The 24,519-nt window shown below is 36.1% G+C and overlaps 1 protein-coding gene across 3 annotated transcripts in view; it reads right to left on the reverse strand.

Annotated features, from left to right (window-relative positions):
• BRINP3 (BMP/retinoic acid inducible neural specific 3) overlaps positions 1 to 24,519 on the reverse strand; it is a 198,990-nt gene that overhangs the window by 48,329 nt on the left and 126,142 nt on the right. For all 3 annotated transcript variants that reach the window (XM_072342744.1, XM_072342746.1, XM_072342745.1), the window contains 2 exons: positions 11,751 to 11,856; positions 7,342 to 7,578 (listed from right to left, as the gene is read on the reverse strand). In XM_072342744.1, coding sequence (XP_072198845.1) covers positions 7,342 to 7,578; positions 11,751 to 11,856 — 343 coding nt within the window. The remainder of the gene's footprint in view (positions 1 to 7,341; positions 7,579 to 11,750; positions 11,857 to 24,519) is intronic.

Consider the following 24,519-nt stretch of genomic DNA (forward strand, 5'->3'; position numbering starts at 1 on the left):
ATTTTTCAGGCATTTCACAAGGAATCTTTCAATTAAGATTTCACACGAGATTCACTTTTTATCACTGCTGGTCTATTCTTGTCGACAGAGAGGCAGACTATGCTACTTGCATGATCGGTGCAATTACACCTCATATGTGCCTTGTAAAAAGAAATTACAAGGTCCACTCGATAGATACATCCTCTTTTCTGAATCAATAAAAATGAGGTTTCTGAGCAAGTAAGATTAAATCTGTTGCCTTTATAAACAGAACAAACCATTCAGCATTCAGTTTTATTTTTAGGTTTAATTTTTGTAGCTTATTCTACAAGCATATTAGCTAAGATACAGAAACTAGAAAAGCAATAATGTATCACCAGACCACAGCAAGAGAGAACTTTGAATGCAAATTGTCTTCAAATAGCAGTGAAAGATTCTAAATGTACTATCTGTCTGTAATGTAAAATCAAACCTACACAGCTCAAAATATTCTTTATGAACTGGAATCTCAACACAAAGACTGAAAGCTAGTCTTGGAAGTTTTCTTCTCTTATAATAGCAAGAAGTTTCTTCTGATCAGAATGTATATATTGCAAGCTCTAAGGTTGACATGACATACCTAAATAAAAGGAATTTATCTTCATCCCTTGTTCTCAATTTTAGTAAATTGGACCAGGTGTAAAAGAGACACTTAGCACCTCGATTATATTTTAAAATGTTTATCTTAGAACACAGATTATCTCTCTCTTTTAAAATTTTATTTATTTATTTATTTTAATTGAAAGAACAGTTATGGAGAACCATGATGAATTTACTACCATGGTGAATTTACACAGTGATTAATATGTAGTCTGTAACAAACTTAAAGCATCATCATGGTAGTATCCACATAAGTTATTGTGGGCTTTGTTTGGATCTAAGGGCTGCCATTACAACTGGTAATAAGAGAGAGCCAGAAACCCAGCTGAACTATACACAATGTAGTAAAAACTTCAGGCTTGGCAGCTGAGAAAAATTACTCTTTTTACTTGTCAGCTAGATTACTTTGATTTGAAGGTAGCAAAAAGCAATAAAAAGGCGTCCCAGAATGCCCATTTTTCTAAAGCAGTTTTAGTACGAACTTGTGCCAGAGGTATAGCAAAAAACAGTGGCTTATTGGGATGGCAAACAAAATTATGTTAGAATTTTCTGATTAAATAAGGAGATTGCTAAACATCAGTCTAAATTCAGACTTTCTAGAGTCATCCATCAGAAAGAATCTGACACACTACAGTCAAAGTTAAAGTGCTTGTCAATGAAGAGAAAATAAAAGAGTGAACTGAAACTGGTTGCATTCCTTAATGCACTACTGGGAGATGACAGTATAGTTCAAAATTAAGATGATTTCACAATTTCAGCTGACAGCATTTTATGAGGAAAAATAAAAGAATAAAATAAAAAAGGAAAGAAAATAAAATGCAAACTTATTTTCTCAGGATCTACTTTCTTTTATACTAGGATTCACATATTTTTCATGAAGATTTGGATTTGTCATTGGCTCTCATCATACGAATTCTGTCAAGCAGATGTCTAAGATTTCCATCTTCAACACTACATGCTCAGATTCAACTTCATATTTTGTTTAACTGGATGTTTATTTCAGACTGTTTAAACAGTCTGTTATATTCCACTATATATATATATATAAATTCTTTTAGCACATTAACTAACTTTGATGGCTCTGGCTACTTCAGCTATTTTTCACATTGTTATTCAAAATGACTGAAAGTATAAAAATCAGCAAGTGGATGACATCTAAGAGTATCTCTGTCCAAGAATAACGATTCTGAAATTCTCTTCCTTGAGAAACAGATATCTGAGTACATTTTGAGATCAGTTGTTATTATTTGCTATGGTTGCATTTACTGTGTGATTTTCATACGTAGTCCCAGACTTTGTTAACGAAAATAAAATAAAAATCATGCTGCCAATCAGTGGAAAATCCTTAAGGATAACTGGGTGTGAACTGACTTCTCCTCTGAGCATCTGCACTTCCACACTGGCAAACTGTAAAGTCAGTCTTGATTTTACCATCTGACAGTATTTTACAATTCCTCACAGGCTCAATGTTGAAAACCACCTTCGCTTCATCTTTTGCTTCTTCCAAGCATTAGAACAGTTCCAAAGCCTGGAGTCAGCACACATTGCTGTTTTGTAAAGGGGTGTAGCACAGCCACAAATGGACAGTAGAACTCTTAGAAAGTCTTAACTCTACTGACTCAGATGCCTATAGAGCAAGACTACCATCAATCTCAAATGCAGTGCATGAATTGAAAGGCACTGAATGAATGAATTCAAATTCTCTCTTTTAGTAGTATACAGTAAAAATGTTGACCAAGTTTGCATAGAGTTTCAATTAACTAACGTCTACTTTAAGATCAGAGTGAGACTAACTCTTCACTTTCTCAAATACCATTTATTGGTTCTATGGTGATGAGTTTTGTAAAATTACATTTGCATATCTGTGGGGAAAAAAAGGAAGGAGCCTTTTCTTTTTCAAAGTAAGCATTTACGGTATATTTATATTTCATACAGGGAAAAGGAAGGATCTGAAGTAGAAGACATTTCTGAAAGTGTTGCATCAAACTATGGTGGTTTCTATGATATTTTGCATTTCTATGATATTTTGCAATTTTGAAGGTGGAGATAAAAAATTAATGACAGTTTTAAATGGATAATTCAAGGCAGAACATGGTGCAGATGATGTATCCTATTATTTTGTGTAGATTTTATACAGAAGTAATTACATAAGATGAAAATGCTCCCCCCAGAAAAGAATGAGACATCTGAACTTCTTCTGTGGTGTTACTGACTTTTAATTCCATAATAAGCTTATCTCCTCCTCTATGAGAATGTGCTTTTTTTCAACTCTTTAAATCCAATTCTTTTATACAAGGGATGTGGGGAATGTTATTAATTCAAATAAGAAGAAAACTGTAATAAAACTGAGAAACAGGAGTGTAAAGTCTCAAAAGTAATCTATGCTGATGCAACAATATATATATTAAAAAAACGGATGGCTTTGAAGGTAGAGCTATACATTAACTGAGGATTTACGTTTTGATTCATAGGTGAAAAATGTGGATTTATTTTTCAGATTGTTTTAAATCAGTACATGTAAAGGTTAGCTAATGCTCAATAGCAAGACATTTGTAAGTTGTTTTGGAATTATGATATGCACTGGGTATGAAGTCCAGACCCAGGGAATCCAGGACTCAGGAAGAATGAAAATGCAAAGTAAATTCAGTTCAGTGAGTACTCTGAAATCAAAGCAATGATGGAGAAGTTAGAAATACTGAAAAAGTATTTTCAGCATATATTAGTTTGAGAGTTAGTATCAATTACTCTTGACTGCAATTATACCACTTTTACTTTCTGTGATAATTAAACATATTGTTTAATTTATCTATAGGGCAGAGGTATTAGAAGAGTGACTGAGAAAATTCTATATTTTGAGAATCTGTTTTAAGAAGTCTGTTTTTTAAAGCTGTAGAAGGATAAATTCCAAAATATTTACAATATAACTTTTGATGCTTAATTATGTCTGTGAAGATACACGGATTGTGGCATAAAGAATTTTTTTGTGCAGTGCGCCAATGTCTTCAAGGCCCTAGATGGCCCTATTTCTGATCTGTTTAAACTGATACCTAACATTTAAGTACACGATTCTAATCTATGAAGTTACTGCACTACAACTGATTAAATTAAGCACCTTTTTCAGTACTTCCCTGAATCCGCTTAAAGTCTAACTATGACAACAAGATTCTCTCCAATATGTGGTAGGCATGCTATTTTCTTCCACAGTATTTTGTGCTTGTACTGAATGCTTGAAAGAATAAATTTTCAACTTCAAAGCACGTTATTTTAAAATAAGCTCCAAAATATTTGTTGCACATCTTCTTATTCAATGCCTTTCAAGGAATTATTCCAAAAAAGATTTTCTTGCCTATGAGGGGAAAAAAAAAAAAAATCAACTGGCCAGAACTTGGGGCATATACGACAACTAGGGAGAAAGTGGTCATTTAGAATGAGATATGTGAAAATAAAGACTTGGAATGAAGATTTTACTTCTGTGGGGCAAAAAATGCAGGAATTCTCATTCATGTTACTGAGGAAGGAAGGAAGGAAGGAAGGAAGGAAGGAAGGAAGGAAGGAAGGAAGGAAGGAAGGAAGGAAGGAAGGAAGGAAGGAAGGAAGGAAGGAAGGAAGGAAGGAAGGAAGGAAGGAAGGAAGGAAGGAAGGAAGGAAGGAAGGAAGGAAGGAAGGAAGGAAGGAAGGAAGGAAGGAAGGAAGGAAGGAAGGAAGGAAGGAAGGAAGGAAGGAAGGAAGGAAGGAAGGAAGGAAGGAAGGAAGGAAGGAAGGAAGGAAGATGGCTTGAGCAACTCCCATCATCCATATCATTATTAATGGTGTTTTGTTTTTGTTTTTGGTGTTGTTACTTTTTTTTTGCCTTAAATACAATGAGAGGAAGTTGGACTACTACAGATTTCTTTAGGTAGATCATCTTAAAATAAAATTGCTGTAATTTTAATTGTTTGAGTGAAGTGGCTAGATTTCCAAAGGTACTCAGCATCCAGCCACACCGGGATCTTGGTACAATGCATGATCGTGCCCTTGCTATCAGAATCCAGAGCCAGTTCATGGGTATTCATACTTCCATGCAATTTAGAGCAGTGGGTCATAATTCCTATGAAATGCTCACTTGTTGGTTAGAGATTGACAGGGATGTGTGTCATCTATGTAAGGACTGCAGCACTTCAGCCTAACATGAATGGGTTTGATGTTCTGGGATCTCACTGAAACCGATATCTGATAAGAGGTCAAGCAGAGACTATCTAGATGTCTTTTTAGTACACCAGTTCTTGTAAAAAGCTGGTTTCATGCAGATAAGAGGATAAAAGAAACTCTGATTCCATTAGAGGTGATATTTTTGTGGTCAAGCATTAGGTGATATGCTGTAAGAACACAGATTCTTGGAATAATGTTTTCAAAGAACTTTGTTAACACATTAATTCAGCCAAAGGCCTTGAGAAACTAATGAAATCTGTTAATAAATGTTGAACAGCTTTAGGATAGATTTTCAATAAGGAAACAGCTGCTTATCTTGAAAAGGTAGTAGCTAAGTCTGAAGGCCAGAAGATATGATAAGGAATAAGCAGATGGCTCAGAGTAAACAGTTTTAAGTAGCTCTTGTCATTTCCTTGAGAAAACATAGAGCATATCTCAACATTACAAAATTATATGAAACTCACTGAGGTAATAGTGATCAAGTATATATTTCTGGAGGATAAGGAGAGACATGAAAAAGCCAGCAAAATGTAAGATAACTAAAATAATGCTTTATGTTCTCTGAAATGAGGTTTGAGTTGTTAAAAGATGTCAGAAAAAATAATAAAAGCAATATAATCTGTAAATCTGCATGTAACAAACATGAATGCTGAACAGGAACTGTGTTTGCTTATCTAATCTCTATTGTTCATAGTCACTACTAGCAAACCCATACTGTAGACCAGGGTCATTATATAAGAAAAACAGGAAGAAATCTTTCATATAATGCATGCTTTCATTTCACCCAATTTTGAATTAATCTTCTAAGTACATGTATGTATAGATGAGTTGTACCAAACTGTTATGTTTATTCAGTTTTAATTGTAGTGTATAGAATTTCTGACCTTTTAACTATGTAGACACAATTTTCTTTTGTATCTCCTGATTTAAAAGGCAATGTAATATTGTAAACCTGATAATTGGGAAGAGAGCAGTAAACCCTAGAAAAAAAAATGATTCTGTGCTTTTCTTTTTCTCTTTCTTCCTTTCTTCATTTCTTTTTCTCTTCCCTTTCTTCCTCTCCTTTCTCTCCTTCCTTCCATCTTTCCTTTCTTTCTTTCCTTTCTATCCTTCTCTTTTTCTTTCAGTTTAAGTGGAGAGTTTCAAATACACACTAAAAGTAGCCACCTCTTAATTTTAAACGGGATCTAAGTATTAAAAATCTAACATTTCTCACTTTTAAAAATCTGATCCTATTGTTGTTTTATCTTGAACAGATGGAAGAAAAGATAACATTGACTATAAACAAGCAATTTTAAATAGAATATTTACTTCCTCTTCAGGCTTGATTCTGTGGACAGATAATGTGCAGGATCACAAGTGAACATAGTAAGTTTTAAAGCTTTTCGTATGGGGACAAAATTTTTCCCTATATTCAAGTAATTAATAATTGGAAAACATAACAGATATAGGGACTTTTGAAATTCTTGAATTAAGAAATTAATCTTTAAGAGCATCACAAATGTAAATAAATAAAGGTACACTGGTAATGTACTGTGCACAGTTAAGTACTGCACGGATATTTCTTCTTCACACCTGTATTCTTCCCATGATCACAGAGGTAATGTTCCCCCTCTCTGCCATTTACTCATTCTCTTTCTCCCATACAACTTAATTCAAATAGCAATTTCTGCTTTTTTGGTACTTCCTCTCTTTCTCACCCATTTCTTTTTTCTTCACAATTTTTCCCAGGTCTGCTGAGCTCTCCTTACTTTTCCCACCATCTGGTTAGACAGCTGTTACTTATATTACTGAATGAAAACAGTTGTTCAGAAGCTGATTTTACCTGAGGATCCCTGCAGAACAGAAAGTTCTGATGAACAGGACAGGTGAAATGATGTATGAAACAAATCTCAGTGCTTTAGAGAAAACTGATGCGGCACAGAAGTGCTGTAGAAGCGGATAGGCCCAGTTGAAGCAGAAATCATACAAAGAAACAAGTTGCCAGCTACAGTGGGTTGAACTATTAACTCCTTGGTAAATCAAGGGCAGGCTGTGCCCAACATGTCAGGTTCATAGCACCTCTGGAGGGATGGGATGGAAAGGAAGTACAAGAGAAACACCGACCCAGCACAGAAAAAATGGATGTGAAATGAAGCAGCTGTTTCAGCTGCATTGCAGTGCAAAAATTCAGAATACCTTTTCAGAGTACATACAGCCTGACTTTGTTTCTGGTTTGTTCTGCTTTCTGACTCCTCCAGTAGAATTCTCCTTTCAAAAGGGAGTGAGTCCTCATAGCCCTGGACTCCACAAAGTAAAGCACGTGAATTTTCAATACAGCCTGCTTACAGTCTGATGTACTTACCCAGACTGATCATCATGAGGTGAGGATAGCAATTCTTATCAGAATAATTAAGACTGACATCCAGGATGCATTTAAGAATATGTTTAGCTTTAGATCTATTAACCATTCTGGTGACTTCAGATGTAGTCTGTTGCATAAATAGGTTTTATAAGACACAGTCAAACAGACAAAAATCTCATAAAGCATCTCACCGGACTCTTCAAATTCACTGTTATATGCATTCCAGGTTTCACTTATGCGGAGCAGGTTTTCTTCCATGGCTTGAATGTCCATGTAGGGACAATTGCACTCAGGGAATTTGGGACCACACTGACACCAGCAATCATTGTCCTTGCAGATGAACTCTCCCTCTGAATTGCAGGCAATATAGCTCAGAGCTGCCTGGACAAAATGTTCTTGCAGATACTCAGGCAGGATGACCTGAAGACCTTAAGGAAATAGAATAAGTATTATGTTATTAAACTCAAAAGAATACTCAAGCAAAGCAGATTCCTGTAGTTACATAAGATGTTTAAAAAATTATAAACAAAATAGAGTTAAGTTAAATAATCTATAAAAAGAAAAAATACAGGAAAATTTATATATCTTCCTACCATTTGCAGCATGTCATAAATTTCATTGCCTAATAATTCATTTAATATATACATAGGTTGCTCTGAAAGTAATGCCTCCTTTATTTCCATGTAAAGTACAACAGCTATAACACTATTTGACAGAGCAAATTCTCAGCTACAAAACACTTTTAAAACACAATCACCACCATTAGCAATTCATTTTCACCAGCAATGAACAAGAGTCTGCACGCTACATTCATAAAAAGCACAGCATCTGTACGAGTGGAGGTAATTCACTGTTTCACAGCTGCTACCAGTTGCCCAGGCACGCTGTGGTTGAACAACAACAAGATTGGAAGTGTGCTCCACAGTCTTCAAACAAGGCCTGCATTTATCATTTTGCAAGAGAAAGGCTGTCTTTTCCTCTGGCCTCACCTTGGAAGTTCCAGCTTTCAGCTTAGTCAGCGTCAGAATGTAGCAGTCAGAGTTAATGACTTCCCCGGGTTCTGATAAATCCAGAATGATCACTCCTCTATCTCAAAACACGGTGCACATTGCTTCCCACTGAGTGTTGCACCTTGAACTTTTTATTCGATTGGGAATTCAACTCAGCACTCCATGGACTGTCATTTTGACTTCAGCTCATAATGGTGACACCTGGTCTCATCAGTGCTAATGATGCAATCCAGGAATAGGTCACTTTCTGCCTCATATTGGTTCAGTAGGTCCTGACAGACTTGCATGCAACATTCTTTCTGTTCTTGTGTGCACATTTGTGGGACTCAACTGGTGCAAACTTTGCAATATTCCAATACTGCCACTATGCTTTCCAATTTATTTCACCCCTGTACAAAGTTTTTTGGACATAATCCACCAAGTTATACACGAGTTGATTGAGATTCTCCCCATTTTGGGTGTGAGAGCTGTGCTTTACTGTTCAGAACTTTCACACAGCTATCACAACTGCTGAACCACACAACCCACCCTTCACTGCACTCACAACTACTGTTCAGTCCCCATCAACACTCAGCAAACATCAGTGAATATCAACTAGTTCCATTTTTTCTGCACAAGGAATTCAGTTCCACACTTGTGCTTCCTATGCACTTCCATATCTGACCCCTGCAAGACTCCTCTGCTGCCACCTGTTTCTCAGCCACAAAATGTCACAGAATATCTGTGGGAAGGTTCAGCCTTTACTGCTATACCACAATCGTTAGCCTCTGACATTGTGGGCCAACGTAATAAAATAGGAGGCATTACTTTTGGAGAAACCTTCATATATCTTACACTGTTGTCTTAGTATGGAACATTCATTCAAATAGCTACTATCGTGTATTCCTCAAATCATATACTAAAGTATTTCCTTCTAGAGGGATGGTCAAAAACAGAAATGGTGGATTACAACTTCTCCCTAATAAGAGACTGAATGAAGAGCCTCAGATGTAAGAAGTTTTCAGTATGGAAACCTGCAGATAAATTATGGTCCTTATACTGGAAGCTAATGCAAATTTTGAGAGTGTTGAAGGGAAATCAGCATTGAAGACAGCAATGGTGAAAGTAAGGAAGCTGTACAAGGAGGAAAAAAAAGATCTGAAGGTAAACATTGGACTTATTTCCCATGTTGGCTTTGACACAAGTAGGTATACCTGAAATACACATATTTTCAAATTACTCTAGTTCTCCATGCTTCTGCAGACCCAAGCTAAGACTTGGAAAATAGAGCTGGAAGGAATTTTAGGAAAATAAAGTTAGCCTTATATTTCATTTCTAAACATTGACATATAACAGCCTTTTTTACCAGGTGTTTTACAAATATATGTGTACAGTGATTCCATATGAAGTGTAACTATGTCATTTTGTGCAAAATCAAATACAGAACAGCTTTGCTATTGATTTTTTGGGTGTATGGATTTATAAAGTGGTTTACTCCTATTTCATCTGCCAGTACCTCAAGCAGACCTTGCAGGATGGGACCTGATCCATCACTACTGAAAGTCCTCTAACTGCAGCATGCATTGGAACTAGCTAAAACCAGCTGCTTTCAAATAGATGCCTCCTCTCCTAAGGGATTTCAAATTGCTAAGAGACAGTCTGCTGGATATTCTGGGTAAGTATATAAAATCCTGAGAAAAAGAAGTCATTCTTAATTCTAGAAAGGTTTAGCATAGAGAAGGGAATTATGTTTGTTGCTCAAAATCCTTCTGCTGTGTCTCAGATCCCTTTGCAGGGCATTTCCATGCTTTACCATGCCATGACATGTAGAGGTCTTGCAAAAACATATGTTGTACTCAGGTATCAAAATAAAAAACATTAGCATATTGTTGACCAGAAGTTTATTCATCTGAAAAAATTGACCATTATTAACACAATTGCAATGATAAGAATGTGTTATGTTATATGGAAACCTGTAACTATCAGTTCTTTGGCTACAACAGTCCAAATACATGAACAAAACCAACCATACAGTGAAGTACATTGTAAATTTCGATTTGTTAGTTGTGATTATATTCTGGATTAAAAATATTCTCTCTGGAAACAGTGGAGCCTATTTCTCAGTATATTGGTTATCTGTGATGTATGTTTTTCTTACACGGGCACTTGGACAATTTCTTGAAGATTTATTCCTACATATTAGGTAAATAAAATATATCTATAACAGTAATTTTATCATCTTCCCAGATAGAAAACCATGTTATAGATGCATGACAATATTACTAAAAGCTGGTCTGCTTGTGCCTTTCTCTGCCTTATATCAAAACATGTAAAACTCTTGCTACCCCAGTGTACTTTTTCAGTATACAAGTGTATTTATGAAAAAACTTAGAATTCTGATAGAAAAAAAGAAAGCCCAAATAAGCAGTCCTGTCTTGTTCAATTCCTATATGATAAGCATGAAATAGTTTTAGCAGTTGTGTTACTACATTTCTCATGACAATCTAATGGCATGTGTCAAACAGTTCTCCGACTGAAGCAAAGATAAATTTTAACTGACAAGCATCATGCAAATTCTGGAGATCTTTTAAAATAGCAAATGATTTATGGATGCATTTTATTCACTGCATTCCAGTGAAAATGACAAGTTCTTCTAAGAAAATACATATGTTTTTGGAGAAATTGTGCCTTTTAAACTTTTCTCACCTAACGGAAAGGGAAAGGAAGAAAAAAACACGGATGTACTAAACAAGGTTATCTTTCCCTAGCAGCCGGTCTTAATAATCAGTAACAACTTCACACTGTACATCCAAGTCATGTATGAACCAATATCAATAACTTTTACAACTTGAGATAACTGTTTAATTAAGACTCATCTCTTCTGTCCTTGTGTACAGTTAGGCATAAACATATAAATTATAGAGAATTCAGTCTGTTCTCACAGCAGTAACAGAAAGTTGCTCATGTTGCATTTGTGTAACTGAAAATGGACAAACAAAAAATAAGACAATTACTAGAGGCTCACTTTCAATAACATTTAGGTCTGCAGTCCAGGATATGAACTTACTGGAATTTATTAAAAATGAGTCAGAAGTGATACCATTTTACACATTTTTCTGTTGAGTGAGATGTCTAACCTTATGGGTTTCCTTTAAGTCCCGGAGGGGCCTTTATACTTTGCATTACTCAAGGACCTTGCAAATCTATGCCCTGTTCCTCTGGTGAATCTGTTCATTCCAGTGGGACAATGGGTTACTACTCAAAACGTGCAAAGCAGGCTAAGCACAGGAAATGTCATTCCGTGCTTGGTAGAACCTATTGGAATTTGGGCTTTGTGAAAGGTGAGCAAGTCACTGCTAAGTAGGGATGCAAAATGTTAACAGCATTATTCAGATTACTTTCTGATGGGAAAGGAAATTTTTTTTATTTGAAAGGCAACATGAATTACTGACATTTCCTTCACTTTGCCTAAAATGTACCTATTGCACACACACACACACACACACAAAGAAAAAATAATGACCTTTTATGAGGAGGAAAAAAAGAAAAACAAATACTGTGATAAATGTCATCCTGTTCCAAAACAAATTAATAAAATTACACCTACATACCTTGCAACTGAATCTTATTTTCAGGACTCTGAACCAGAACAGAACTGACAGAATCTAGGTTGTCATAGTTACTGCAGCCAAGAGGACCAGTCCGCGTTTCTGTTACCTGATGGTAAGAGAAAAGAAAAGCATTGGCTTCATTATTCAAAACAGACTGAAGAATTCAGAAGCTTGTTCCATAAAGTTTCCCTTTAATTCAGTCTGTATATTTCAGACTGTATATTACAAGTCTGTATATTTCAGACTTAATTAAGATGAAATAGATTTTTTTATATATGAAAAGTAAGACTGCAAATATTTCACCAGTACAACAAACTTTGGAGAGTGCTATCTCGACAGCAGGGCACCATTACCAGTATTTTACCTAATCAACACCTAATGATGATCTATTTCTTCATACCTACAGAAATCAAAATGAATTTAATAAATGCAGTTCATAAAAATGCAGAGTAAGATTTTCACGGACTAAAATTCTGCACACAGAATCAATGAATCATAGAATCTCAGAACGGCCTGTGTTGGAAGGGACCCCAGGGATCATCAAGTTCCAGATCCTTTGCCACAGGCAGGGCCACCAAAATCCTGATCTAGTACCAGACCAGGTGCACATGGCAATTCCTTGTTGAAATCACATGTAAAAATTGGACTTTTTCAGTGCAGCAAAGCAAGATTTAGAAGTAAAAACTTTTGATGAAGTGCAACATGTTCCATCTAGGAAAGATTTAAAATAAGATTAGGTCACATCCTGCCTGCTGTAAATACTGGGTGTAACCACAGGATCAAAATACATCTATATGCATCAAATCAATAGCTGCCACAAACAGAGCTTTGTTTTAACAGCTGAGGATTGTGCTTGGCAACATGTAGTTTTTAAACAAGTAAACACATTCTTAATAGTAACAACAACAATAATGAAGCCAAGTGGTCCACGTAATTTATGGATTATGTAGATGAATTTTAATTGTCTATAAAACAATTATAAAAGTAAGTTTATTTTTAAATGCTATCCTAACTGAAAAAAAAAGAGAGGAGGGTGAGGGGGGGGCTAATTCAGTTTCTCAGCAATGAGGCACTGCCACTTGTGAAGCACTGCTGTGATGCCCAGAGGGCTGGCTGGCAGCAAGGTAGTGTCTCAATGATTATTTTAGCCTGTATAGGTATAGGTACCTGTATAGGTAGCAAGATAATATCCCAAATCCTGTATACCACAATCTCACTAGTATTCTTTTTTTTTTTTTTTTTTTTAATGTGGATTGGATGCTGTTGAAAACTCATGGCTTTTGATTCTTTCTCCTTAGCATTAAGTCCAGGCCAGGCAGAAAAAGGAAAATGAAAAAATGAAAAAATGTAAAAGTAAAAATGAAACAAAACATAAGCAGAGCTGTAGCAGGAAATGTTGGCCATGGGATATCTTCCTTCTTTCCTTTACTGCCAAAATACAGCCAGTTCCTTCATCATCCACCTCAACAAGCTGCTCCCAGCTGCTGTGTTGGAACTTCCTTGCTCTCTTTGCTTTGCCATCCTAGATGTTTCTGACATTTAACTCTATTTGTTGATTTGTCTCTGAATAAAGGTGATTCTGTCACCTGTAACTTCGAGTATTATATTCTACTCCAAATCTCCTGGAGAATAAGCCTAAGTTGTAAGGTCAAAGAGGTCATTTCCAAAATTTGAATCTCCACGGAGCAGTAGACATCTAACAATAACCCTTATGAACCCTTATGGATCCTTCTATTTCAATAATCTCATTTGAAAGCAATATGGAGATTTGCTAAAATAATCCATGAAGGATTACTCAGGATCACCTGATTCTCTTACACCAGCACATGAGAATGGCTGCAACTGGCTCATGCTATTTCAACATTGTTTCGTATTTTCCAAGTCCTAACATTTTCACAAAGTCAATGTGAAATCTTGGGCCATTGGTTGGCACCTTTCTGTCACTTTGAACAAGTGTTCCTGGCAATGGAAAATGAGATCCTTTGCAATGCCAGCAGCCTGCGGAGAGAACACACAGAACTGGCTTCAGCCAAATCTCTTAGCAGAGCGCCAACAGCACAAGGAAATGAGATCATGTCAGGATCTCTCTTCCCTGCACACATTTGGCAGTCTTCAGTATTTATACCGGGGCCAGATTTACCGTGTTTTTTGCTTAATCATCCAGAATCAGTGTAAAGATTCTTGCATGGCTATCAGATCTGGCTGGGAAATGGACAGAGTGACATCACAAAATAAAGAAGGTTAGTGTCTGTGTAATTATGGTGTGCCCTTTTGTTCATGAAGGTTTACTCTCTACTTGGGTGATGCAAGGCACAGGTAGTGATAACTGTTGTTTTGATTATGGGAGTGGCAGCATGTGGTGCATGTAAGTGTGCACAGAAACAGAATGGGAAAGAGTTTATCATTAAGCTGCTTTTATTTATTTTTTTTTTCTAAGGACCAGTCCTATAAAATCACTGAAGAGAGTTACTCCCAAATTAGATACTTCTGTCTTGATCCAGCTGTTACTAAAATCACTGACAATTCTGCATGTTTTGTCTGTGATAGAAAGAAAACTGCAATGAGAGAAGCAGCACTAGAAAGGAAATGGCACTACTTTAATTATCTTCCAAACACAGAAGTATGGCTATATTCTGCCTCAAGATCACAGCTGAAGTGTTTTGTCTGAAGGCATACAATAAAAAAAAAAGAAAAAAGGCAAAAACAGGAGAGGGAATGGTAAAATGTAAATGCAAATAATTTTTTAAGATGCAAGCATAGTCCAGAAGTGATTGCATATGAACAAAGAGCACTTGTTTCATAAGAGCTAGCCCCAGAGTCTGTGAAGAACAGTAACTCACCAAGCAAAGTAGAACGGACCTAAGTTATTTAACAACCAAAAGGCCATAAGAACCAGTAAACAAAATAAGTATAAAACCATTTGACATAAACCAAGCAGGCTATTCTCAAGTGCATTGTTTTCAAAGATTATCACAGCACAGGTTTCACTGGGCAGCAGGGTTTTCAGTTCCCAGAAATAAACCGTAACATTTGGCATTAATGAGGCAAATGCCTACAGTTTTCAGTCAGTTAAAAACTCATAACCATGGTGATAATGACCCGATTATAAGTGCACAGAGAACATACCTCCCAGCACTTAAGCAGAGCTAAATTCTTGTGATATCAGTGGGTAGTATTTCCCTGGGAAACTATACTTTTTTTTGTCCACGATAATTAAGCCTATAGAAGGCTCTCCTAATAAAAAAGGAACACATTTCTGCAGAGATTTTGGTCCTGGTGTTTCCTTTCTATTGCACACAGCTAATATTCCTAGCTACATGCCCAGTCAAAGGCAGTGCACTGTCTTGCATAAAGGACTGTCCTCTTTACGAGATTCTTTTAAGATGTATTTGGCTTCTAAGGAAGCAGAAAGCTGCATTCATATTCATATTGCTGACTTTAAAGATTAAAATAGTGATTTAGAAGAAACTCCTTGTATATATGTGATGTTACTGATGGAAGAAGTTCTTTTCTGAATGACTGGTGCAATAGAAGCATGAACAAAGTTATGAGGGAAGAAGAAATCCAAAGCAAAAAACAAAACTGGATTGGCTTGATTTTATGGAGGATTGTCTGAGGAAGAGGAAAAACTGTACTTCTCATTCAATATAGCTAATGAACCATTAGGTAAAACCAGATCCTGCTATTATCGTTCACACTAAGTCCTTTCCTCCATAAATCATTCAGTGGGATTAATTGCATAGTAACAGTGTTTGGCAGTTCCACAAATAATAGAACTCCCTAGAGTAATTACACATTATCAGTAATCAGATGTAAGAGTCAACCGGGACACAGTATTTTCCAGTAGTGCTGCAAGGGGCATGGATCATCTCATGATGCTAGGCAGATGTCTATAAAGGGTGAATCACACCTGTGGGCTACAAAACCTAGGGTATATGTGGCCTTGATATCAAATAGAAGGGTCACAAGGCACTGTCCATCTCCCCCAGCCTCTTGCCCCACTGCAGGCCCCTCTCCATGGCTGCAGCTCCAGCCCAGGGCTGCTCCTGTGAGGGCTCCATGGCTGCAGTCTTTTCCAGGCCACATCTACTGCTGCACAGTGGGCTGCTCCACGGCTGCAATGGAGATCTGCACTGTGTGGTGCCCACAGGCCGCTTTGTGCATGGAGAACCTTCTACCATCTCCTCCACAATGAAAACCTCCACCATGTAAGCTCAAACAACCTTTTTTTCTCTCTCTTTTTTTTTTTTCTCCCCAGATTCTGCAGTTTTTTCACAGAAGCACCTTTCTTGCAGCACCTTCGCTTAGCAGAGAATAATTGCTGTAGTTACTGTTTTGTTACCCTTCGTGTGTCATTGACCATAGCAGGGATTCCACTAATTAGTGCATAATTGAAATCACACAAATAATCTGAATGTCCCAAGTACTGATGCTTGTCATGCTAGCAACTAGATGAACATTTAAGAGAGGCTTAGATAAACCAAGACAAAACACAATGTCAGGACTTGGAATAACATTTCGGGAGGGGAACTATTCATTTATTTTAGATTTATCAACATTCTAAAGCCGTATCTGATAGGCATATAACATTTTCAATGCATTCTCTGTTAGCATTGTCCACACTGTTAGCATAGGTCTGACTTTTTCATTCAAAGAGCTCACTAACTCAGATGACCTGGAATCACTCTAATCTTATTTTTCTGTCAGAGACAGTAAACTTAATCTGCCAGCAAATGAAATAAATTGCACAAATTTCATTAAGCAGGCAAAGTGGAATAAGGACTTCCTGGTTTTTATGCAAGATGGTGATTTTTTTAAGGCTAACTGTTTAGTTTCATCTGACGGGGAGCAGTCATCTATCAGGTCTCTCCTCTACAACTTCAGAGAGCAATTTATTATCTGTTAATTCTAGGAGGACCTGTAAGAACACCAAAACAAGACTCTGAATTTATGCTGTACCACAGAAAATAGTAGAGAAGAAACTGAGACTGTCAGGGCTGTGTCAGCTCTGAGCTACCTGAACACAAACAAAGGTTAAACAGCCTTCTAAGATAATTAAGGTAGAGATGGGGGAGGGAGGAAAAGATGACTATACTTTTCTGTATCTCTGACTCTGCAAACCACACAACAATTCTGTGACTCTGGAACTTGAAAGCAAGGAATTCCCCCAGCTGATATCACTGGCAGCACTGCCATGTCTGACACTTGGAGCCATGATTTTTCCTTTTCAAGGATAGTTTAATTTACGCTGCTTGTCAGATGCCACATTCCTACACATCTGTATCTGAAGCAACAGGGAAGTCCCCATGAACTGAGACTGTCTAGGACCAGTGCAAGAGCCTTTATTACCTGCCTCACACAGAGAGGAGAGGTGTTCATTTTTCCTTCTAACTAGTTCTCAGAAATGTGTGAGTGTGCAGCTCTCTTTTGGAAAAGTAATGTACATCTTAGTAAAGATGCAATAAAAGCTGAACATTTTGTTTTAGCTTATACTTAGACAGGGCTGCTTGCCTACATCTTACTTATATGAACGCTATACTATTTTTTCACAGCTTCTATTGGTTAAGGAGACAGCTGAGCCATGAAGAATAAATGAAATCTGTATATTCCACTTATAAGACAAAATTAGAAACAAAGAGCACAGCACAGGTTACAAATTAAAACAGCATTTCATGCATAAAAAAATTGTGAAGTACCTGCAAAACACAAAGGCAGAGCAGCTGTACTGAAGCACAGCCTACTTCAGAGTCTTTTTTCCAAACACAATGCAGTTACTATACAACAGACAGCATTTCCAAAGGAATCCTGGGGCACCTACTGTAAAGAAGGACTGTTTGTTTTGCCCCACTGCAAAACCCAATCAAGGATTTTTCAGTATTGGCTCAGTTCCTATGTGCCATGCTGAGCATACTCAGATTTTTTACTGCATCCCCATTTGCTTTTATGAAGACAGAACCACTTTGTAATTCATAAGACTCTCAGATATTATGAGTAATAATTGTACTGCAGTTGGATGGAAAATAATTCTCTTAAGTTGGAAAAAAAGGTACCCAAAAGATGCAATTCCTTCCTTCCTGAATCAGAAAACAAAGTCAAAATCTTCTATTTTGAAACCACAAGAGAAAGAAACAGAAGGTCAGGATAACTGTAAAAAGGATCATCTTACTGCAGTCAGCTTTAAAATGATATACGTTAAAGAAAAAAAAACAACTTGCATTAAATTAAAAAATATGCGTTAAAGGTTAACATTAGGACTTGAAGTACAACTAGAAGAAAAAGAATTTTAAAGTCTTGAGGCCCAAAAATCAGAGAGATAAGGGCAGGTTAAATAAGATCCAGACCTTCCAAAGAGATGCTACCTGTGCTTAAATATTTCCATACAAGTTTAAAACTCAGGGTTTTTTTGTTTGTTTGTTTGTTTGTTTGTTTTTTGTTTGTTTGTTTGTTTTTTAAATAATCTTTGAAAATTTACTAAATTAAGCTATCCCCAGCCTTTTTAGTTCCTCTCCTTGAATGCATAGCAACTAAGCTATTAATTTATTCTTGATGTCCATAGCACTACAGTTTCTAACACTGCCCTCCACTCACTCTGACATCTGAAGCAGGACACTTTACATGTCCACTTTATTTTCCCATGGTCCAGTCAAACCACCCCTTATGGGGCTGTCATTCCAGCCTCTCAAAAGAAATCACGTTCCTGTCTATAATATGCATGTCTGTTGGTTTGTTCTCTCTCTGGGTCGCACGAATGTTTTCAGGGATTTATTTTTAGGCTCCATCCTTGCTTCCTACTCTTTCATCCCCTCTGGTAAATGGCTGTAACACTTTTGCCCTTCCTGTCTCATTGGTACTGCCAATTCTCAATATACAGTTTTTGCATAATTACCAGTTTTACGATACACTTTATTAAGCATTTTCCTGTTTAACTACCAAGTTATCAATAACAACTAATGTATAATTTAATCCTTAAATACCTCTCTGCTTTTCAAATTAAAGGGAAACTCTCAGCTAAAAGCTAAATTGGTTGTAGAAATATGCAAATATGAAAATATGAATTCCTCTGGTGTTAACTGAATAGTCTAGCTAAATTGCTCTGTAAGTCTGATTAGTTACACTCTTCCATGACCATTATGTAACTTAATCTGTGGAAAAAGCAATCTCTGGTCTTTAAATCTCACAAATTTATGAAAAATCATAGAAAGACTGTATGAGATTGGAATCTGAATCCAAATTTTGGTGCAGTAAACATATGTATATGACATGCAGAGTACATGGGCACAGATAATATGATTCTCATTCAAAGTAGGCCAGTAAGACTTACCAACTTCTTTGCTACTAAATTTTTAAGAAACTTTGGATTCAGAAATAAAATCTCTTGCACTTTTTTTTCCTTTTCTTTTAAGTGCATGCATTCCTTGTTAGATACTACTTGTTATGAAAAAGCATGTGCAAATATTTATCATAATTGCACTGCAAACTCCAATCAGTATCAAATTAGCCAAAGAATAAGAAAATGTAGGACTTGGTGCTGAATCTGTTTTAAGTGTTCACATTTCCTCATATTCTCTAGATCATTTAAGTGAGGTATGGGAGCAATGCTCATAGTCAAAGCAAACGTAAGCAGCCATGAACTCTGTTCTCATTGCAAGACTGAGAGTGCTGCTGCTTAATTTCATAACTGAGCCATGACTTTTATGTCACCCAAGTTGTTGTGATGGCTTGAATTGTAAGATTCTCACAAGATGTAGGAAATCTCAGTAGCATTTTGGCTCTTTGTTATCCAAGATACTTCTACAGGCTTGGGTGTTAAGAAAATCTTTACAGGGCTAAGGAGGGGGTACATAAAACTGTATGCACCCATGTGGTAGAAACATGAAACTCATCATTTACTGCAATTGATCTTCATAGCAAAGTTACTCATAGAAACATCCTCCCAGTATTTCTTGTTTCTGTTCCAGATGCCATTGCTCAGGCAGCAGTGTCAGTATTGACAGCATTGATTCAGACAGATGGAGCAGTTGAGGAAGCACCAGGTAAAAAAGATTAGAAGCAAGACTTTTTATTTGGGATATCAACTTACTATGTTAGGTCCACTTTCTGCAAGTATGAGGTGAGATTAAACAGGTGAGTGTAAATACACTGAACCTTTCTCTTCTTTGAGGCTAAATTTGGTCAAGATAGAAATATTTACATTGTTCTAAGCAGAAGTCTATAATAAACCAAACAAATACTGTAATCATTAACTGATAGTATATAATAAAAAAAATCAGATAACATTTTTAATGCAAATGGAAAGCTTGCAGCTTTGATAATGAACACTATTCTAGATTTTATATATATATATATATATAAAGTTTGGAAAAGGTAAGGCAAAAGGAAAGAAACAAATTTGTAAGTGACAAACCATAAGAAAAAAAGACAGTTGTTTGAAAATATATCACCCACCATAAACTCATTGCAGATTTGCCAAGAAAAAAAAAATGTTACAGACATGGGACAGTTTTGTCAGTTCAAAACTACACATCAGCTCCGGAAATAAAATGGAAAATTCCATGTTTTCCTCAGAAAAACAAAAGTACAACTAGATTCATGTTAGCCATGTTAGATTAATAACTAAAATACTCATAACTTTGAGCATATAAAACAGTATTAAAATATTTCTAAACCTGCGGTAATGGAAGATCATTATAAAATGGAAACACAAATAATTTAATAAAGTGAAATTTAAAATAAAAAACCACAACTTGAGGCATAGGAATTACAGCTGTGTGGCTGTATTCCTACAGACATACCAACATCCTATATTTTCATCAAGAAAGACTAGATCCTCCCCAGCGTAAAGCAAAGTTAAATTTGATGGCATACTGTGGAGTTGCATTATGAAACTTCCACATTTCTAACAGTGAAAACACCTTTGCCTCGTGGCACTAAGAATGTTTCAGCAAGCTAAACCTGAACTCATTCACTATCTGTATAGCTTCAAGAATGAATGATTTTTTTTTTTGAAAGTTCTGGATAATCATAGAATCATAGAATTACCCAGGTTGGAAAAGACCTTGAAGATCATCAAGTCCAACCACAGCCTAACCAGTACCCTAACTCTAAAAACCCTCCACTAAATCATATCCCTGAGCACCACATCCAAACAGCTCTTAAATACACCCAGTGATGGCGATTCAACCACCTCCCTGGGGAGCCTATTCCAGTACCTAACTACCCTTTCTGTAAAGAAGTTCATCCTGATATCCAACCTAAACTTGCCGTGGCGCAATAATAACTGGGTTATTCTTGGTATTCTTATTTCATGAAGAAGACAAAGAGAATTTTTAGTATAGAGAAGGCTGCTCTTAGAATTAGTCTCATGGGGTAATGTTACCTAGACAGAAAGGTCTACTGAGTATCAAGGCCGGTTCATTAGGCCATATGTGAATGCAAATGGAACTAGTCGTAGTGATTTTTATTTTTATTTTTATTTTTATTTTTATTTTTATTTTTATTTTTATTTTTATTTTTATTTTTATTTTTATTTTTATTTTTATTTTTATTTTTATTTTTATTTTTATTTTTATTTTTATTTTTTTAATTGTTGAAAAATAAAACCTCATCTAAGAAATTGTTTTATTAATTTTTCTCAGCCCAGTGTTGGTGAAAATGCCTGGGCCAAAGAATTACATACCCTAAAGGCAAGTGCATAACTTCAACCAAAATACAGGAAAGAAGAAAGAGATCCTAACCTTCTGCAAGCATGCAAATCTAAAAAAAGAGGTAAGATCAGAAGAAAAAGGGGGAGGGAGAAATTAAAAAACTATATTGTGGTAGTATAAAAATGCTTATATTGTATGTTACAGACATATGCCAACTTCTCATATTTTCATCAAGAAAGGCCTCCTCAGAATAAAGTCATTGACTAAACAGATTAAATTATGGTAATTAACTTTCCTAGATGTCTTAATGCTGTAAGCACCTGATGCTGTGAAGTTTAACAGGTGTAATGCTTGAGTCATTTCTTTCAAGAAAGAACAGCATGATATTCTACTCTTCTATTTGTGTAATATCAATTATTTTTACAGTACTTATTTTTAATAGTCTGTGTGGCCAAATAAGCATTTTCCAGCAAAGATCAAAAATTAAAAGAGCAAAATTCCTAAAACACAAAAAGAAAAGCAGACCCACACATTTTGTCGTTTTACTTTAACCAAATATATAAATTGCTTTGTATTATATAATAGCATTTTTATTTCCTACAACAACACACGTGGCTCAGCATTGCTGTGAAAGGTCATATTTCAAATTTAACAAGATTAAGAATAAAGTCTACTAAAGAGACTAGAATTGGATGGCAGAAAAATTATTGCTGTATATCTTCAATTTGTTCTCTATGCTATTTTATCACCGATTATTTTTTGCACGTTAAGGCTTCCATGAAAAGCCAAAGGAAGAACAAGGAATTATTTTCATTTTCAAAGCTCTATTTCTTCACGGAGAAGATATATTTTGTTAAAAATCTACTAGATAGGAGACTGTGACCTCTATTTAGTATGTTTATTATGACTGTTAGAAAAACAAATTGAACTAGTATAGCTAAGACAGTATAGCTCTCCTATGATATTCTCATTTTATTTTTTCAGGAATAAAATACCTACGCGGGAGTACCACAATTCCCTCTAACAACTTGAAATGTAGTAACTGTTTCCTGGGAAAGCGTGTTAATTTGGGTAATCTATAGAAAGAAAATTAAACATTGTTTGATAAGAAGATGGTGGTTGAGGTTGCATGGAGATCCCAGTCATATCAAACTGTGCAGAGAAACTTTATTGACTTCACTTACACAACAGCAAAAACCATAAAAATATCTTTAAAATTCTATTTGAAAAATAATACATATACTGAATTCTCTCATTATTCATTACCTTATTATTTTCTGAAAGCTTATTGCCTCTGACCTTTCTGAGTCTCCATTACCCTGACATATTCTTCCTAATCTAACCTTGTGTTCATACATGCTGTTGATCTGTGGTATCCATTATTTCCTTGGGTTCAGAGGTAGGGGAAGATTCTCCAAATTTTAGTCCTTTCTTGATGTTTTCTGACCCACTTTCAGGCAGCAGCTGTCAATTAGAGAGTGGAGGACACCGAGTTCTGAACTACAGTTCTCAGTCAACACACAAACTGCTGCACAACCAAAGACCAAGTTGAAATCCATGATAATATGACTGCTTCAAAATTATGGCATGCTCCACCCTTAATGTTTATGTCAATATTTTCACAGTGGATCTTGCAGCATGAAAACCTTCCTTCTTTAATTTCTGACAGTTTTCCTTTGGTTTCAGTAGGGAAGAGAATGGAAGGGAAGCGAACAATTTGAAGAACCTTTGTAAATGATGGCAAGAGCTCTGTGAAAGCTGTTAAAGACTCTTGCTTACATTTGTCTATTTGTAGCCTGTCTCAGATTGGAGTTTTCCTCTCCTCACTTTTTCTCTCCTCTTCTTCACCATCCTCCCCTCTCCTCCTCTCTCTTCCCCATGGAATAATTATTTGAAGTCTTTCTGAAAGATCTGTCCTAGCATCTGCAATGTGTGCTATTTTGTGGTTTTGAAGATGTTTCATGCTGTGTGACCAACTAGGCTGCAGTGTTATAGCTCCTTGCACATATTCTTCTATGCACTATATTGAAAATATAATGAGACAATGTAGTCTGTATTAGAGGCTGCTAAAGTACATCCTTTTACAACTGTTGTGTTTCAGCTGCTGTGATGCATTGGACCAATTATGTTGCTGAGTATGCATTCTGCAAGTGTTTAGTAAAATGTGATTGCATTAGCTTGCTAGTTCATCCTCCCCCTCCTTCCATTTCTCTTACCGTCTTTGATAGCGAGGGTCAGATTCTCAAAGTAATTGTGCTTTTTTACACCAAATGAAGAACTGACCTCTACACTATCTTTGAGGGAAAGCAGTTGTGGAGTTTCGATTTAATTAGAACTCCATTGTCCAAGTGAATTAAAGCTATATTTAATTTCATTGCTTTAAACTCTTGAAAAAAATACTGCAATAATTCCTTGATCTTCACATTTTGTGTATTCTTAGAATTATTTAATGGCCCTCACATAGCACTCATTATATTTTGTAATGTCTGTGGAAAATTCAGTCCAAAGATTTCTAACACCTCTCAAACATAAATATACAAAGCTTCATATAGTTTAATTTTGCAGTGAAACAAACACAAAGTCAGTGCTGTGCAGTAGCATGTGGTACCAAGATGCCAGAGATAACCAGAGACTGAGACAGAGACAAGGAAGGGAAGTTCAGAGTTGCTCCCTAGCAAATAAGCCTTGCTAGGAAATATGATGGAATTGTTTCAGCACAGCATTACAGCACTGCTGCCTTGTGTTTACATATTTTTGTTGACGTTCTGTACCATGCTTCATGGCAGTCTTGCCAGGCTCAATGAACAGACTATCAGCTGTATACACTTGCCTACCAAAACTCATTGCTAAGCTCACGTTACCAAAAGGCCCTTAGGTAGAAGATGATGCTCAACACATTAGAGGCCAAAATTCAGTTTCCAGTTGGGCTAGTAAGATAAGATCATAACCCAAATTTAAACTCAAACATTTATACCTATGCATACGCATAGTTGAGTTGTGAAGCTTACAACAAACTGTGAGATTTTCAAAGTAGCCTGCAGAAGTACTGAATTCTCACCAAAATTTCATTAGTTTGCCACCTCAAGACAAAAGATTCATGGCTTTTCTTTGAAATGATTAATTAA

This window comes from Excalfactoria chinensis, chromosome 8 (genome assembly GCF_039878825.1).
Source record: "Excalfactoria chinensis isolate bCotChi1 chromosome 8, bCotChi1.hap2, whole genome shotgun sequence".
NCBI lineage: Eukaryota > Metazoa > Chordata > Aves > Galliformes > Phasianidae > Excalfactoria > Excalfactoria chinensis.